The sequence below is a fragment of the Schistocerca piceifrons genome, unplaced genomic scaffold (assembly GCF_021461385.2).
Source record: "Schistocerca piceifrons isolate TAMUIC-IGC-003096 unplaced genomic scaffold, iqSchPice1.1 HiC_scaffold_906, whole genome shotgun sequence".
NCBI lineage: Eukaryota > Metazoa > Arthropoda > Insecta > Orthoptera > Acrididae > Schistocerca > Schistocerca piceifrons.
The window spans coordinates 56,847-75,612 of record NW_025729175.1 but is presented as its reverse complement, the minus strand read 5'-3'; the positions used below and the strand labels follow the sequence as shown (position 1 = coordinate 75,612).

Sequence of the window (18,766 nt, the reverse complement as noted above, 5' to 3'; positions counted from 1 at the left end):
TAACTAAACCAACAGTGCACAGTAAATTGCTAGTGTAAAATTCTTTAGTCAAGGTGAATCACAAAAAAAATAATGATACAGATGTCTCTGAGCACTACGGGACTTAACTTCTGAGGTCATCAGTCCCCTAGAACCTAGAACTACTTAAACCTAACTAAACTAAGGACATCACACACATCCATGCCCGAGGCAGGATTCGAACCTGCGACCGTAGCGGTCGCGCGGTTCCAGACTGTAGCGCATAGAACCGCTCGGCCACTCTGGCCGGCGAATCACAAAAGCGGGGCATTCGAATGTCACCAAAAGAACTTTCGGAACAGTGGCACATTTCGAGAAAAAAAAACTTGACTGTCACGAGAAAAACGAAACGAATGGGCATCCTATTCTGGCTCAGTCTGTTGCTTTACAGAAGCCTAAAGAAAGAGATCTGCCCGCATCTCGTGGTCGTGCGGTAGCGTTCTCGCTTCCCACGCCCGGGTTCCCGGGTTCGATTCCCGGCGGGGTCAGGGATTTTCTCTGCCTCGTGATGGCTGGGTGTTGTGTGATGTCCTTAGGTTAGTTAGGTTTAATTAGTTCTAAGTTCTAGGGGACTGATGACCATAGATGTTAAGTCCCATAGTGCTCAGAGCTATTTGAATTTTTTTTGAAAGAGATCTACAAAACTTTTACCTTATGCGGAGCACCTGTAGCTGCGCGCAAGAACCCACCGGTAAGATCCTCGTAATAGCTCAATACATACCCTGTAAGCTGTCCTAATCCACATCAAATCGTGCAAATTATCTGAGGAATATGGAATTATCCTCCGCATCGCAGGGACTGCTCCTGCACGATGGTGAGAGTGGCCAGGCGCCAAGAAACTGCTCTGCCTCCCCCCCCCCTCCCCCCCCCCCCCCCAAGCCATGGAATACCACAAGCCGGCGTCCTTGGACGGGTTCTCGAGCGACGATAAGCGCTGTTGGTTGACAGATACTCGGCGGACGCGCAACGGGCGGCCTTTATATAGAGACCGGCTGGAAAGGAGCGCAGAGTCGCCCTGGCCAGCATGTCGCAGCTCTACCTGAGGACGATCGCTTTCTTCGACAAGCGTGTGCCCCCCAAGCTGCGGCCTCTTTGGGAGCACCCTGCAGGTACGCTGTCTCTCTGCCCACTGTACATTAAGATCGTTTCACACTTGACGGGATGGAACAGAAGGTCAAAACGTTCCACAATGCATTTCAAATCACACAGACCGCCAACGGAACGGAACGAGACAGACGATAGTTAGTCCATAAGTAAGAGTGGTTTAACAGCAGCGTACGGTGATCCAAAACATGCCATTCCAAATTATTTAGCTGAAACTTTACGAACAAATTCTTCGGAATGGCCGTTTACACTTCAGCTGCATAAATTTTATACATGAAACCTTCGCTAATTCGGAATTCACGAAGTGAAACGAAGCCTTAACGTACCAGACAGTTCATTTGTTGAAAATATTTGCACATCCCCTCCCTTCCCATACGCTTCAGCTATGGCCGGTAGTGAATAACGTTTGTGTGTATTATTGTTGGTAACAAATACGCAACAACGTCAAATTCTGCACAGTTCGCTTGCTGAAGGCTGCATAACGAACTGTGTTAATTTACATCTGTGTGATCGCTTAAGTGCATTGAAGTGTCATGCAACACAGTACAGCAACCAAGATGAGTGTTAGGTATAGATATAAATCATGAACTTCGGGAGGTATTGGGGATGAAAATATTGTCGTGGTATCATCGTGAGAGAGTAGTGCCTCTTTGGCTGCTATAGACCATATCATTATAGCTCCAGATGACAGCAACAATTAACTGGTAAAGTAAGTTCCGTTGTAGAGTAAATGTAGCATAGAAATTTCCACTAAAGCACCGATTTTCACTTTGCAAAAACAGACATAATGTCTTATGGGATAACAGCAATCAGTGATTTTATAATGTTACTTTAAATCCGTCTTGATTGCAAATTTTTTTTATTATTCATATGACCGGTTTCGATTCATTCAGAACCATCTTCAGATCTGATATTTAAGTTACAGGAGTAACCCGTCCAATTCAGCAACTTTCACATGCTACGTCACAGATGTTTAAAGTAACATTATAGATTTTCACTTTGGTAAACATATAGTAATGTATCGGTTTATGTACCGTGCCTTTAATTTGTTTAATCTTATTGTTCGTTATTGTGATGCCATTACATTAGTTGCTCTTAAATTAAATATAGTGACAGTCTTTCACGTAATATTACAGTTAACTTAGTTTTTATTTAACCACTACATACGCTGTATATTCCTAGTTATAACTTCAGATAACTATTTTACCAAAAACAATTGTTATTCTGATTTTCAGTAATTCAGACTGAGACTCGTAAGTTTGTCCGAATTAGTGAGGCTTCACTGTATTTGCTTATTGTAAACAACGGCATCATACCTGCTGTTACGTTATTTTTTTGTCCCAGACGCGTTTCGTCTTCTGTTTCAAAACTATCTTGTATGAGCAATTTGAAATATATCACGAAAAATTAAGTTTAGATTTAAAACAGTTTACGTCCTGATTTATGCATTACATAAAAGATACTTACAATTACCTTTCCTAATGCGCACCCTGGCAACGTTCCTCTTCCTTCTGGAACCACGTGCTGAGAGTGACATTTGCACTCCACTTGAGAGAATATTGCGCATAATTGGGTTGAGACTGTGTTGATGAAAGCCGCAAAGAGGGAAAATGCAATTTATATATGCGTAAAATGCACGAAAATTTGTTTCAAAGTTGGAAATTTGTGGTAAGGTCTTATGGGACCAAACTACTGAGGTCATCGGCCCCTAAGCTTACACACTACTTAATCTAACTCAAACTAACTTATGCTAAGGACGACATACGCACCCATGTCCGAGGGAGGACTCGAACCTCCGACGAGGGGAGCCGCGCGGACCGTGACAAGACGTCCGAGACAGCGCGGCTACCCCGCCCGGCCGAAATTGGTAAGCCCACATCATTGTATGTGAAAATCAAGACGTGAACTGCTTCAAGTCTGTAAATGAAATTTTGTAGATAAGAAGAAGAATTTGACATTTCAGAGGATCCACTAGCCAAGCAATTTTCGTAACAAATCTAACTAATCCGTCAGCTAAATGCTTCTAATAGAACCTAACCGTTGGAATAAACGCGGAATTCTTGAATATCCCAACGTTCATGAAGTACCGCAATTAAGTTTTACTCCATAAGCAGTAAGACCATTAACACTTGTTCGCAGTCAGCATCGAATGCGGAAGTAGTGTATCACAGTTCGTTGTGTTATTTTTCTTATTTACTCCATATGTATAAATAATATTCTGTACTAAAAGTTTTGATCAGTATTTCGCAAGAAAGGCAGGTGCTAGAGAAGAAAAAGTCACCCAAACTAAATATAACTTTGTTAAATTACGAGAGTATCATCTATGCCATCTGCTAGCAAATCATGTAAACTCATATTTGTGTGTTTGTGTGTGTGTCTGTGTGTGTGTGTGTGTGTGTGTGTGTGTGTGTGTGTGTGTTCGTATTTTGCAAACATTGTATCAGACGCAGAAATAACGGTAGAGGTTGTCAACACGTATGCATTTTCGTACTTCTCTTCGCGGTAATATCACATTTCTTCTTTACTACCAACTTTGGCTGAGCGCCTACCTGTATCACAGGCCCCAGCCGCACGGAATTTAGCGTCGAAATTGGTACAGTGTGCTTTCAACAGCATGTATGTGACATATAACCAAAAGAATTCGTCAACATAGACGTTGCTACCACTACTGGCGGAATACTAATTTCAAGGCGGAGAACAAAGATAAAAACTCCGGCCACGCTTTCTTGGAACACGCAGTATGTGAGAAAAAGATATACGAGACAGGTAAAGAAATTTATGCTAGAGAATCGTCTATTTCGGAACGGTGTGAATCACTGCATGTGAGCAGTTGCTTTTAAGCGATCCAAGGGTGTCTTATTTTCTCGAAATACTCTTTTTTTTCATAATTTTCTGAGGATCCTTCCGGGAATATAATGCAAGCTTTTTTTTCCACCACCTCGATGTTCATTGTCTAATTCACTTGAAGCATCACTTCTCGGTAGTTTATCATTGTAAAATTGCGAGCAGCGCCAGCAAGAAAAACATCCCTGCAAAAGATAAATATGTTAACATCGAACATAAATTTGTTATAACGCCCTTCCTGATAGCATTTGTTTGGAGTGAGGAGTTATAGACAAGTAAGATTTTGACGATAAACAGTACAGACAAGATGAGGATAGAAGCTTTTGAAATGTCGTGCTGTAGAAGAATTCTGAAACTTAGATGGGTAGATCGAGAAACTGATGAAGAGATACAGAATATAACGATTGAGAATAGAGCTTTATGACCCATATTTATTAAAAAAAATAGGATAGCTTGTAGGACACCTCCTAAGCCGTGAAGAAATCGTCAGTTTGGTAGTGAAAGAATCCGTGGGGGTAACAACTGTATGGGGAGACTACGGCTTAAATACTGTGGACAACTGAAACGGATGTAGGGTGCAATAATTATGCAAATATGAAAAGACTTACTCCAGGAAAACTAGCGTTGAAGACTCCACCTTACCAGTCTTTGGGCTGATGACAACAACAACAATAACAACAACATTGTACAACTTACCACTGATGTCCGGTAAAAGTGATTTTTCACGATATGACGTTTGCACCAGAAACATCGGGAGAAGCAATTACCAAACTGATAAACCACCCTACACTTCCCTACATCTATACTATACAGGGTGTTACAAAAAGGTACGGCCAAACTTTCAGGAAACATTCCTCATACACAAAGAAAGAAAATATGTTATGTGGACATGTGTCCGGAAACGCTTACTTTCCATGTTAGAGCTCATTTTATTACTTCTCTACAAATCACATTAATCATGGAATGGAAACACACAGCAACAGAACGTATCAGCATGACTTCAAACACTTTGTTACAGGAAATGTTCAAAATGTCCTCCGTTAGCGAGAATAATGCATCCACCCTCCGTCGCATGGAATCCCTGATGCGTTGATGCAGCCCTGGAGAATGGCGTATTGTATCACAGCCGTCCACAATACGAGCACGAAGAGTCTCTACATTTGATATCGGGGATGCGTAGACAAGAGCTTTCAAATGCCCCCATAAATGAAAGTGAAGAGGGTTGAGGTCAGGAGAGCGTGGAGTCCATGGAATTGGTCCGCCTTTACCAATCCATCGGTCACCGAATCTGTTGTTGAGAAGCGTACGAACACTTCGACTGAAATGTGCAGGAGCTCCATTGTGCATGAACCACATGTTGTGTCGTACTTGTAAAGGCACATGTTCTAGCAGCACAGGTAGAGTATCCCGTAAGAAATCATGATAACGTGCTCCATTGAGTGTAGGTGGAAGAACATGGGGCCCAATCAAGACATCACCAACAATGCCTGCCCAAACGTTCACAGAGAATCTGTGTTGATGATGTGATTACACAGTTGCGTGCGGATTCTCGTCAGCCCACACATGTTGATTGTGAAAATTTACAATTTGATCACGTTGGAATGAAGCCTCATCCGTAAAGAGAACATCTGCACTGAAATGAGGATTGACACATTGTTGGATGAACCATTCGCAGAAGTGTACCCGTGGAGGCCAATCAGCTGCTGATAGTGCCTGCACACGCTGTACATGGTACGGAAACAACGGGTTCTCCCGTAGCACTCTCCATACAGTGACGTGGTCAACGTTACCTTGTACAGCAGCAACTTCTCTGACGCTGACATTAGGGTTATCGTCAACTGCACGAAGAATTGCCTCGTCCATTGCAGGTGTCCTCGTCGTTCTAGGTTTTCCCCAGTCGCTAGTCATAGGGTGGAATGTTCCGTGCTCCCTAAGACGCCGATCAATTGCTTCGAACGTCTTCCTGTCGGGACACCTCCGTTCTGGAAATCTGTCTCGATACAAATGTACCGCGCCACGGCTATTGCCCCGTGCTAATTCATACATCAAATGGGTATCTGCCAACTCCGCATTTGTAAACATTGCACTGACTGCAAAACCACGTTCGTGATGAACACTAACCTGTTGATGCTACGTACTGATGTGCTTGATGCTAGTACTGTAGAGCAATGAGTCGCATGTCAACACAAGCACCGAAGTCAACATTACCTTCCTTCAATTGGGCCAACTGGCGGTGAATCGAAGAAGTACAGTACATACTGACGAAACAAAAATGAGCTCTAACATGGAAATTAAGCGTTTCCGGACACATGTCCACATAACATTATTTGTGTGTGAGCTGTGTGAGGAATGTTTCCTGAAAGTTTGGCCGTACCTTTTTGTAACACCCTGTATAAGCCACCTTACGATGTCGGGCCGAAGGTACTTCCGGTATCTGTCTACACCTTCTTGCCTGTTCCAGTTGCGAATGGCGCTTAGAAATAATAATTATCAGTAACCCTTCGCATTACGTGTAATTCGTAGGATTTTCTGGTTGTGGTCAGTTCGCGAAACTGTATGTGGGAGGAAGTAAAATGCAGTAATATACTCTCTCGGAACTTCAATCGTATACTCTCTGTGGTGTACAACGGCTGTCTTGTAGCGTCTATCACAGGAGTTTGTTGAGCATCTCAGCAATGCTTTTGCATCGACTAAGAGACTGCGCTGTTCCTCTTTGGGCCTTGTCTATCCCAACTGGTAACGGCCCCAGACAGATGAGGAACACTCAAGCATCGGGCGAATAAGTGTTTTGTAAGGCACTTCCAATTAATCTCACCCTGGTATCTGCTTTACTTACAATTTGTTTTATGTGGTCATTCCACTTTAGGTCGGTCCTACTCCTATGTAACTTACTGATGTTGCTGTTAGCCGTGACTTGTAGCCAGTAGTGTAATTGTACCGTAGTGATCTTTTTTGCCACTTTATACGCTAAACGCTACATTTTATTTACGTTATGGTCAACCACTACTTCCTGTACCAATAGTAGATCCTCTGTAGGTATTTCTTGCAACTCGCTACGGTCTTCTGGCGCTGCTACCTTCCTACAGACAACCGCATCGTCTGCAAACAGCCTCATGAAGTTTCCGGCGATATCCACTAGATTATTTATATATTTTGGATCTGTCGATATTGTCCCATTAAGAGCGACGTATTGAGCTCTGTCTGAGAGAAAGCCCTGAATCCAGTTACAAACCTTTTCCGATACTCGGTAGGCTCGTATTTTTTCACTACACTACTATTCAAAATGGTTCAAATGGCTCGGAGCACTATGGGACTTAACTGCTGAGATCATCAGTCCCCTAGAACTTAGAACTACTTAAACCTAACTAACCTAAGGACATCACACACATCCATGCCCGAGGCAGGATTTGAACCTGCGACCGTAGCGGTCGCGCGGTTCCAGACTGTAGCGCCTAGAACCGCTTGGGCCACTCCGGCCGGCACGACTGTTGGGAACTGTTTAAAACGCCCACTTTAAGACAAGAAACACGCCATCAACCTTGGCGCCTTTGTCTACAATATCCTGGATCACACAGCCGAATAGAGTGAGCTGAGTTTCGCAAGATCCATGTTTGCGGAGTCCATGTTAATTTTCATAGAGGACGATTTCCTTCTTCAGATATGCTGTAGTAAGTGAGCATATTCGTGAATAAGCCTAGCGTCACTGTAAAAAGATGTACACACATCAGACGGAGACACACAACACTGCATGTGTCGCGCTAAACCACCCGTGCGCTGGTGAAGAAGAAAGAAATAAAGTAATATGGGTCTAATGTGGCATCGATGTCAGTGGGGACGGAGCACAAGCTCGGAATGGACAAGGAATGGGAAAGCCACGCCATTTCCAAAGATGACGGTAAGTTCCAGTGGGACCAAACTGCTGAGGTCATCGGTCCCTAGGCTTACACACTACTCAATCTAATTTAATCTAACTTACGCTAAGGACAACACACACACCCATGCCCAAGGGAGGACTCGAACCTTCGAAGGGGGGGGGGAGGGGGGGGGGGGGAGCCGCACGAACCGTGGAAAGGCACCGGCACCTAGACAGCGCGGCTACCACGCGCGGCCATTTCCAAGGGAAACATTCTCGTGTTCACCTGAAACGGTATAGAGAATTCACTGCAAAACCGATGTCTAGATAGCTGCTCGGAACTTTTGAGTCCCACTCAGCTAGTGGCTTAACTGCTGAGATACTTTGCTCTTTCACTGGTAAGTTTAGAGTTTTAGGGGTGCGGTGTACCATCTGAACATGGAGTGCTGTTTCCTAACTAATTCGAGCTGATAATACAGACGCTGGGCCAGCTCGACCGTGAAAATGAGGTATCGTATGTGGTGTGCACAAAGAAAATTCAGCATGGACGAATGAACAATACTCGGCGTCCGGTGCTGATATCTTGCTAGCTACTGTCGGTTTGCGTGTGATCAATCAATGTTCGACGTTCCAAAAATATGGCATACAGATAATTCTTAATTTACTCATTGTGGTTCGTATTGTTAACATGACTATGTTACTTTCCTGAAGAGTGAAAGGAGAATAGCTCTCCTTCAGTCGCAAATCGTGATTTTTGTTAAAATGCGCTATGTTTTTAGAGCCCTGCCGACTCAACTTCTGATACATTACATAATTTTGACGTAACAGCTATTTTTCGTACTGCACGCACAGAGACTAGATAGAATATGATATAATTATGGCTAATGTATTCTTACAAGAGTTACTCACTCGCTTAATAGCAAGTAATCATTTGTGGCATTGATAATTTACGCTGTATGAAAAAGGCCTTGCGTATTGCAGCATTTCACTTATGCATGTATGTAAAGATATGAGGTGACTTCAAAAAGTAAATTACGCATTATTATCGCAGGCCATTGAAGTCAGAATAGCAAAGACAAGGGTTCAAATACGCGTCCAGCTATCCAGATTTAGGTTTTCCGTGATTTTCCTAAATCGCTCCAGACAAATGTCAGGATGGTTCCTTTGGAACGGCACAGCCGATTTCCTTCCCCATCCTCGAAACAGTCCGAGCTTATGCTCCGTCTGAAATGACCTTGGTATCACCAGAACGTTAGTCGCTAATCTTTCTTTTTTTTATTGTGGCAGACCAAGTAACTTTTATTGAATGCTGCACTGTATTTGTAAGTGACAGAAATACGTGACACTGTTTCTCAACACAATCGCCAAGTTCCTGCAAACAACGCTCGGAACGTTAAAGTAATCGTTCAATCCCGCGACGACGGAAATCTGCTCCTTTGTCGCAGACCCACTTGATAACCCCCGAAAGGACGTCTTCATAGTTGGAAAATCTCCGATTGTAGCGAATCAGTTCTTCGACTGCCTGGACATGGCCGTCTGTGATCGACGTCGACGTCGACGTCGACGATCAGCATCACCCACGTTTGTGTGGCCAAGTCAAATTGTCGACACCATTTCACCATGGGTCGATGCAACACTGAATTTGGTCGACATACCAACAGAATTTGCTCACAGGAATCGCACTGTACCGCGAACTTCAACTTTGGAGTACAATCCCAGTTTGCTGCGCCATTTCACTCTCACAGTGCGATGCCCGTGTCATCCGTACACCGCAGTAGAACTGCGTCGGCAAGAATCCCAGAACATGTACTCTTTTCTGACAATACGCCCGCCGCTCTTGTTGCGCAATGACCTTAGCGCGGGCCGACATGTGTAATTCACTTTTTAACATAATGGCTTCCTGCAGACTTCGGAGATGACGGGTACAATGCACACACAATGCGCGTTTTAAAACAGAATTACAGTTAACTGCGCGCATATAACTTGAGTAGCAATTTTTGTTTGTTCTCTGCTTAATGACCTGTACGTCGTGATCAACTCTGCCGGGAAAGTTATATCACATCCGTCTTATTCTTTAGGAAAGAAAGCGGTGTGTCTTTTTTCTTGCAGAATATGCGAACTTCGTGCACATTAAACAGTAGCCGGGGTCCCTAAGGCATGCTAATGTGGTGCACTCTGCGCGTACGTAACCGTTTTTCATCTCAGTTCGTCGCAGAAAGTTTCATCGCCAGTATTCGACCGCCAAGGCGTGGGCATACAAGCACTGAACTGTGCATCAGCGTTCTGGGTTCAAGTCGAGGCTTCTGTGGAGCAGTGCTTTTGAGTTACTGCAATCGCATTAGGGAAGACCTACGTTGAATTCTTTGGCCTGCCATCCAGATTTAAGTTTTCCGTGGTTACCCTAAATCACTTAAGGGAAATGCCGGGACGATTTCTCTGAAGAGGACACGGCCAATTTCCTTCCCATCCACTCCCTGCCAGTCTTTGTGCTCCACCTCGAATAATTCCGTTGTCGAAAGAAGCTAAGCTTAAATCTTTCTTCCTTTTTTAGAAAACTTCTCCGGCGTGTCTCGCGGAGTGTGGGAATCTGACACTATCGTTCTTGAACCAACTTCGACTGCTCCCCACAGAAAATTTATATCCCCGTAAAAGGAATAATTTTTCTGGCTCAATTTGTTTGGTCAGTAAAATAAACACTCATGTATGTACTTAGTGCCCACAGTTCTCCCGAAACCGTCTTTGTAGCACTCAGCTGAAAATCAAGTTTCACCGATTATTTATAGATGGTCGCTGATCGTGTTAATTTAGGACACACGACATTTTGACAGCATCATGATACACAAAGAACAGCGAGCGGCCTCTCTACTCACAAGCATTCACGACAAAGATTACATGCTTATACTTCGAAATCCTGAGGTTTAACATATATATTTGTAATTCAGAACAACTGTTGTACTGACAACTAAATATTATAAAATAAAATAAGGATAGATAAAATAAAATAAGGATAGATAAAATAAAAAGATATTTACGTAGATTCTCCACAGCTAATTACAAGATGACAGCCTCGTCAGAAGTTGTTGATACGTTTACAGAAAACTCTCCCCAGAACGTTTCATTTTTATATGTTCTTCAGACGGATATGCAATGCAGAGAAGAAGACAAAACGTCTAAAATCTACTGCGGTTTTTTATCTCACTGGAACAGAGCGTCCAATCTCGTAATAATGAATTCTGTATAAAAAGTGCTTGGCGTTTAATAGGACCAAAACGGATTTGGTTTTCTAAGAAGATAAAACTGTTGCGAGGGCGCAGGAAGGCGTATTGATCACCATAAGCTTTAAACTAATAGGAGTATGGTTCTTTTCGCCTGGAGAGTGCGCTAAGAATATTCCAATAACTAGCAGAAAAATTTCATCGGCTCTAAGAAATTGTTAAAAATATTTTACTACTATCATTACGAGCAAAGTAGGTCACAAGAAATTGAAACTCAACTTACAGGGACAGTATTTTCAGAATATGGAAGTGTGTTACAAAAATTGTATCTGGTGCTAATCGAAAAACGTCCTTCGGAGACCTCTTCAGAAAACTGGGTATTTTGACAACCACTTCAAAATATGTATTAATGGCTTTTGTCACTGTCAATAATTCTCTTTTCACAAAAAATAGTGAAAAGCGGTAACATAACACTACTACCAAAAACATCTGCTAACAAAGACTGCAGCGGGTTAACAGAAGTACAAAATGTAGTCAGATGCATGGCTACACATGTATTCAAGAACCTATCAGAGCAGATTAAATGCCAAGAAGATAATTTGGTGGAATTTAAGACTGAATTAAAGAACTTTCTGTTAGGCAACACCTTTTGAAGCAATGAAAAGTATTCAAATGCACTGAAAAGTATTCTAATGCACTGAAAAGTATCTTCAAAGAAACTCTTACATTCAAAGTTTTAAGTTCAAATGGTTCAAATGGCTCTGAGCCTTATGGGACTTAACATCTGAGGTCATCAGTCCCCTAGAACTACTGAAACCTGACTAACCTAAGGACATCACATACACCCATGCTCGAGGCAGGATTCGAACCTGCGACCGTAGCAGTCGCGCGGCTCCGGACTGAAGCGCCTAGAACCGCTCTGCCAACGCGGCCGGCTAAAGTTTTAAGCAATTTTATAATTAGGATTAACATCTTAATATAGAAAAATTAAGGTCATTTCAGGATATTTGCACTAAAGTGTGCATTTCTGGCTTCTCCTCACATGCCAGAAACCACTCTCCGCGGGATCCATGCGATATCACTAATGTATACGCAACTATATCCTCGAAAACCTCCGACGACACCTCACATTTTATTAATTGGTTAATAATTAAAATTTTGTATATGTGAAGTAATATTTAAATTCACCCTGAACTCAGCCACAATTTTATGCAGCAGTTGTATGATCAAAAGCACTATTAAGAAGAACAGATTGTTTAGAAGAATGTTGCACTCATTGGCAAATCACGTGAAATGTACCAGTGTAACCCCTGAAAGAAAGCTAGAGTATTGTCACAGCACAAGAGACAGCGCTAGGAAGCCGAGGGGGTCTGAAGTTCGTGTGAACGATGACGATTGACATGGGAGTGCACGCAGAAATATTGAAACATCTGCGAGTTTGAGAGGCTACTAGTGCACATGAAAAAAATATAGAAAAAATATTTGATAAAATGTTGAACATTGTCATACAGCGTGGTGCAGTCGATGCTAATTTGAATGATAACAGTTGGCGTCGCCAAAAAGTTGAAATAATAAGCTATAATTCAAAAGAGAATGAATAGGCTATAGGCCTTTTCTTTCATTTAATCACCTTCCCACGAATCATCCTCAAAAATTAGATCGACGCAGTCAATCAGAGCTCACCATCATTTTGTAGATAACAAAGAAAATATCATACATATGTGTAGGAGAATACTTCTTCAGACGTAGATGATACACCAGAACACTGTTTCAAGATAAAGGCTATGAAATTTATTGTTCAAAATTAAATAGTGCAGGTCGCAAACTCTGAAACTAACATTTCATTGCAATCAGTCTACACTATATGAACAGATACAAATTCCGTTGCGTAAATAGACATAACAATTGACGTTTAATAGATAGAAACAGTTTAAATAGTATAACATACAGTTGTATTATACGTATACAAAGAAAAAATCGTACACAGTACACAAATTAAAGAAACACTTTTCATTAAATAATCTATTTTTAACAGTGTAAATGTCAGCTTCATTAAAGGAGAAAAATACAGTTGTTTTTGACGGTATTTGGTACCTAGAAAGGAAAAAACACAATGGATAAAGTACATAGGCTCTATATTTTGCCTTCTAAATACTGTCTGATGTGACAATTTTTCTCTACCAAATAAATATCGATATTCTGACTTGTTAGGGTGATAGGTGTCCTATTATTTCGCTTCTCAGCAGCTTGCCATAGAAAATTGTTAAGAATACATGTTAAAAAGTTGGCTTTGGCCATTAATAAGTTTTATCATTACTAGCTCCTTAAACCCAGAACATTAAAAGTCGGTGGGTGGGGGGGGGGGTGGGGGGGGGGGGGGGGGGGGGGAGAATATTACATTTCTGCCAAACCATCGTAAAGTTTAGTCCACATTTTATTAAAAGGAAGTCATAATTTATAGGTTACGATTTAATTAATTACAATTATTCGGTTTCCAATGGTACGTTACATACGAAACTAAGTACAAAGTGTCCATTTTATACCATACTGCAATCATAGGTTCTACGAGGGTTTTCGTAATGTAGGGTTAATCCTGATACTATATCATGACTTTTTGTATGACGGTTAGTATCCTATAACCTCACTTTCACCGTTAGGTATTGGGGTAAGCGATGTGACGTGTTGGTGTTCTGTCTAACGTGAAAACATCGCTGTTTGACAGTGACGTCGCTTGCCTTTTCGTTCCGTACACATTCAGTACGAATCGACCATTACTCTCTGGTTAGCTGCATCCACTGACCAGCTCTAGCGAAGTCATATATGACTTAGACCCTCCGGGGGATGCATCCCTAATCCTCTTGTCGTCGGCAGGGCGTTAAGTACAAATCTTCATTCTTCGAAATCTACGAGTGTTATTTTTCAGAAATGACATGGCCTTCATCGAGGTTAATCGTCTCCTCTGTCGAAATTAGCGAGGCTTTCGTAACGACGGATCGTGTGAACACAGCTTGTCCTCGAAACGCACACAAGCCAAGCGGCAGATAGCGGCTAGCAGTTAGATACGGTGTTCCTTGACATTCGGAGAGGTCTTCACGCCATTCCCACAATAAAGCGCCCACTTACCTACCACATGAGTGGTATACGACTGGCTCGAGTATTTGTTCTTTTGTAGGACGCAATATATCTCCTAAAGCACAAAGGCGCGTGGACCTCTCCTCGATTGCAAGCGGTCATTGAGAGCGCTTGGGGCGAGAAAAAGGACTAGCCACCACAACAGTATTTTCACTTTCGGTGTTCTCTCAGGTGACAGAAATGCCGATCTTCCTGGTGCATTGTATATGGGAGAACAAGACACAGCATGTGCTTGGATTAAAATAAGCGTAAGACTGGGATGTAAACTTTCGCCTCTACTATTCAGCCAGTACAGGGTGGTCCATAGGTGTGAAACCACCATTCTAAAACACACATAGGTGGATAAACATAAATTTAAAGTCGAGTGGTATGAAACGGAAGAGGGTGGGAAACCTGTGAGGGGATGTTACCAACATGGTGGCCTTTTTGGAAGTCACCGTCTTAGATCCAACTCGTAATCTCCAAATGAAAGGAGGGACATGTGAGATATTAAACAGATAGAGAATTGCACGATTGAAACAATGGTGTTTTTCACTTGAGCACTTTATGCATCCTCGAGTTACGTCGTAGTTTATACACAACAGGGCAAATGCTGATGATGACACATAAAGGTCACAGGATGTGCTCGACGGGTTTCCAACACTTTGAAAGGTTGTTGTTACCCACTTCACGCATTCCGCTCGGACTTTAACCAACACATGTACCGGAGTGTGAACTCAAACGTCAACAATCCGCTCCCTGAGGTATGACGTAGGCTGGTCTCAGTTTTCTGCCAAATGTGGATAACACGGGTGCGCATCTATGTTGAAATCAGGGTGTTCTCAATGTGTTCGGCTTGTGTTAACCTCAACTTCTTTCACGTCACTTGTAAGGAAGAAAAATCAGTCAAAACTCGAGAGTTGTCTGTCTATTTAATATGTCAATCACCCCCTTTCCATTTCAATATTACAAGGATCATCCGAGATGAAGGCTTCCAAGATGGTAGCCATATTGTTAACATTGCCTCACACGTTTTCTTCGTCTCCTATCTCATATTACTTAACTTTACATTTCTGTTTATCCACCCGTTTATGTTTTAGAACCGTGATTCCACGCTTGCAGATCATCCTGAGTATCGAGAAGCAATGAAGGAAATAAAAGATAGGTTCAGAAGCGGGATTAAAATTAAAGGTGAAAGGATATCGGTGATAAGATTCACTGAGGACATTGCTGTACTTTGAGAAAGTGAGGAAGAACCACAGTTTTTTTTTCCTTAATTATTATTTCATCCCACTCGCCCCATATGGGCGGGATGTGGGCTGTCAGCGAAGACAAATCGCTGCTCTTCAGCCATATGACAGTAAAAATTTTAAAACATATCATAAAATTAGACATGTCGGTTGACAAAGATGAATGCTTGACACAACAAAAAGACAGATCGTCAGATAAATAAGTCAAAATATAAAATGTTGATTTGGTGAGTTATTAAAATATTGACACAGATGAAATGACAAAATGAATGTTTCACAATATGTAAAAGATACATGGACAGATACATAAGTTAAAAGAAAAGAAAGCCGATGTGTTGACTGGTTAAGATAGAGACAAGGACATCTGAAGTGATGAGTGGATATAGACTGCCAGGGATAGGATTGTCATGGAAACAGGGCAGTCGGGGTAATCCGTAAGAGGGTGATGGTGTGGGCGGATGTTTGGAGGAGGGATTTGGTACAGTGAAGAGGAATGCTGTTTTGGACCAAGGCTCAGGATGTGAGTGGTGAGGAATGGAAACCTGACCAGGGGAGAAGGTTGGGTTCTTTTAGATCTGGTAGGACGGCCATGCATCAGGGCAGATTTCGTGGTCGGGTAAGGAAAGGCGATGAAAATTTTGTTGAGAGAGGATGTGGAGAGCGTGGAGGTGTAGTGCTGGGGTAATATGGTGGTAGAGGCGTGGAAGAGCACCAGGATCAGCGAGCAGGGAGGAAACTAGCGGGTGGCAAGTATCAAGTTTACGGGCAACGTAGGTACTCGGATAAGTTCAGGGTGGAAGAGTTGGGCGGAAAATTTACAAGTTGATAGAGGATTCAGAATTATAGGTTCTTTGAATGGAACAAATAGTCTATTGAGCACAGAATATGAATTGAGAGTTAAACAAAGAAAGACAAAGGCACGGAGAGACAGCAGAAATGAGATTATTGACAAACTTAACATCAAAATTGGAAACCATTTAGTAGAAGAAGTGAAGGAATTCTGTTACCTTAGAAGCAAAATAACGCCTGACGTTTGAAGCAAGGAGGGCATAAGAAGTAGACTAGCGCCGGCGAAGAGAGCATTCGTCGTCAAAAGACATCTACTGGTATCAAATACAAGTTTTAATTTGAGAGAGGAAGTTCCGGGAATGTACATGTGGAGCACAGCACTGTATGAAAGTGAGTCATGGACTGTGGGAAAACCGAAAAATAAGATAGTCGAAGTGGTTGAGATCTATCGTTACATACGGATACTGAAAATTAAGTGGACTAACAAGATATGAAGAGGTTCTCGACAGAATCGCTGATTCATGGAATACGCGGAAAACATGAAACAGAAGAATATGGCGTGTGTTACAACATCAGCGAAAAACTTTTGTGGTACTAGAGGGAGCCACAGTGGCCAAAAAATGTAAGGTACGACAGTGATTGCTATATACCCAACAAATAACTGAGCACATTAGGTGTAAGTGGCACTTTGAGATAAAGGGAGTGGCACAGGAGAGGAAATCATGAAGGGTCGCATTGGACAACTCAGAAGAACTAATGACCCAAGGAAACGAAACCATTTTCTTCTCGCTGTCCTCCGTGTTTCTGAGCCACGTCGTTGCCTTGTAAGGCCGAAGTTGCAACTTCGGATCCAATCTCGAGCATCAGTGTAGATTTTAAATGTGCCGCTGGGTGTACATCCACTGTATACATTAAAATATCTTATTATGGTACTCCTGGATATATTTTAAAAAGTTGTTAAATGTGTCACTGTTCATAGTTCGGTTTTGAGAAGGTGTGGAACGTAAGCAGCGACTGGGAAACACGCATAAAATCTATCTGTACGATATCTGAAGTGTAGGTCGTATAGTATCAGATAAGATTTGGGTTCCAGAAATCGATATGAGTTTCTCACCTCTTCAGATGTTGCTGATTACCAGTGGAAATTCCGAACAGCATCGTTATAAAATACCCGAGTAGCTGTACCTATGTTTCTTTCCCCAAAAGTGATTTGTTTGTGCGATAACGTTGCACATGCGACCGCAAAAGGCCAGCGTTCAAGGTAATGAATCAAAGAAAATGCAACTTTAGCTTTCACGAATCTGTGAAGGTCCTTGACTGGACTGTGGCATTCACTATTAAAATGAAGTATCTCATTATCCAGCTTGTCGATTCTCACTTGCTAATAGTATTAAATTACTCATTTTGAAATTACATATGTGTGCAGACTGAATAAAAGCAGTTTGTTTTCCCATAAGCGTCTTCAGATACTCTGCGTGTTGATGTTGCGCTATGCCGATATTTCGCCTTAAACAAGTCGCAGCCGTTTCCTCCCACATCCTCGTCTAAAACTAAGTAATTGAGCTCTTCCTGGCGACCTTGCTATTGATGGACAGCTCAGTTTAAAAAAATGCTCTCAAATAGAAGACCACTTACATCTTGTCGGAAACTATATCACTCCTTAGCTTCAGCCTGGAATTTACTGAGCTGATCTCGAAAATGTGTTCGCTTTTCTTTTATTTTTAAAACAACTTTAAGATGATACGAAATATTACATCCTTCGACATATTTTCTGGTGCTAACTAAAGTTTCAAAATACTCAGCACTTTAATAAAAAAACTATTTGTCGAAAATACTGCAGTCGAGAATAATAGAAATTTCTTCCACAATCTGCCTGGAAAGAGAATTCTTCCATCAGCTAGTAGAGGCGTTGGCTTCAATACAGTGACGTCATGCGCGGACTGTATCATCTACGTTTCAACGTCTACACCTACAGGGGCTGCACAAAAATGTGGAAACATGCTTGAACATAAATACAGGTGGGGTGAAAAGTGGCAATTGATTCTAAATAATGAAGACTGTGACGTCGTCCACATGAGTACTAAAAGGAATCCGCTAAATTTCGGTTACAGGATAAAATACACAAATCTAAAGACCGTGAATTCAACTGAATACTAAGGGATTACAATCACAAATAGCTTAAACTGGAACGATCACATAGATAATGTTGTGGGGAAAGCAAACCAAGGACTGCGATTTATTTTAGAAAGAAAGTTCTGGGAATGTACATGTGGAGCACAACATTGTGTGAAAGTGCAACTTAGAAAATGCAACAGGTCTACTAAAGGGACTGCTGACATACGCTTCTCTGCCCTCTTCTGGAGTACTGCTGTGCGGCGTAGGATCAGCATCAGATAAGACCGAAGGTGGATCTTGAAAAACTTCAAAGAAGGGCAGCTCGTTTTGTATTAGAGAGGATCAGGGGCGAGAGTGCCACGGACATAATACACGAACTGGGGTGGCAATCATTAAAACAAGGATGTTTTTCGTTGCGACAGGATGTTTTCATAAAATTTCAGTCACGAGCTTTTTCGTCAGAGAGA

At 42.0% G+C, this 18,766-nt stretch overlaps 1 protein-coding gene across 1 annotated transcript in view; it reads left to right on the top strand.

The window, feature by feature from the left end:
• The first annotated feature begins 977 nt into the window (after positions 1–977).
• LOC124771276 (mitochondrial pyruvate carrier 2-like) overlaps positions 978–18,766 on the top strand; it is a 60,792-nt gene continuing 43,003 nt past the window's right edge. Inside the window, exon 1 of the mRNA XM_047249301.1 lies at positions 978–1,127. Within this exon, the coding sequence (XP_047105257.1) occupies positions 1,043–1,127 (85 nt within the window). The 5' untranslated portion in view covers positions 978–1,042. The remainder of the gene's footprint in view (positions 1,128–18,766) is intronic.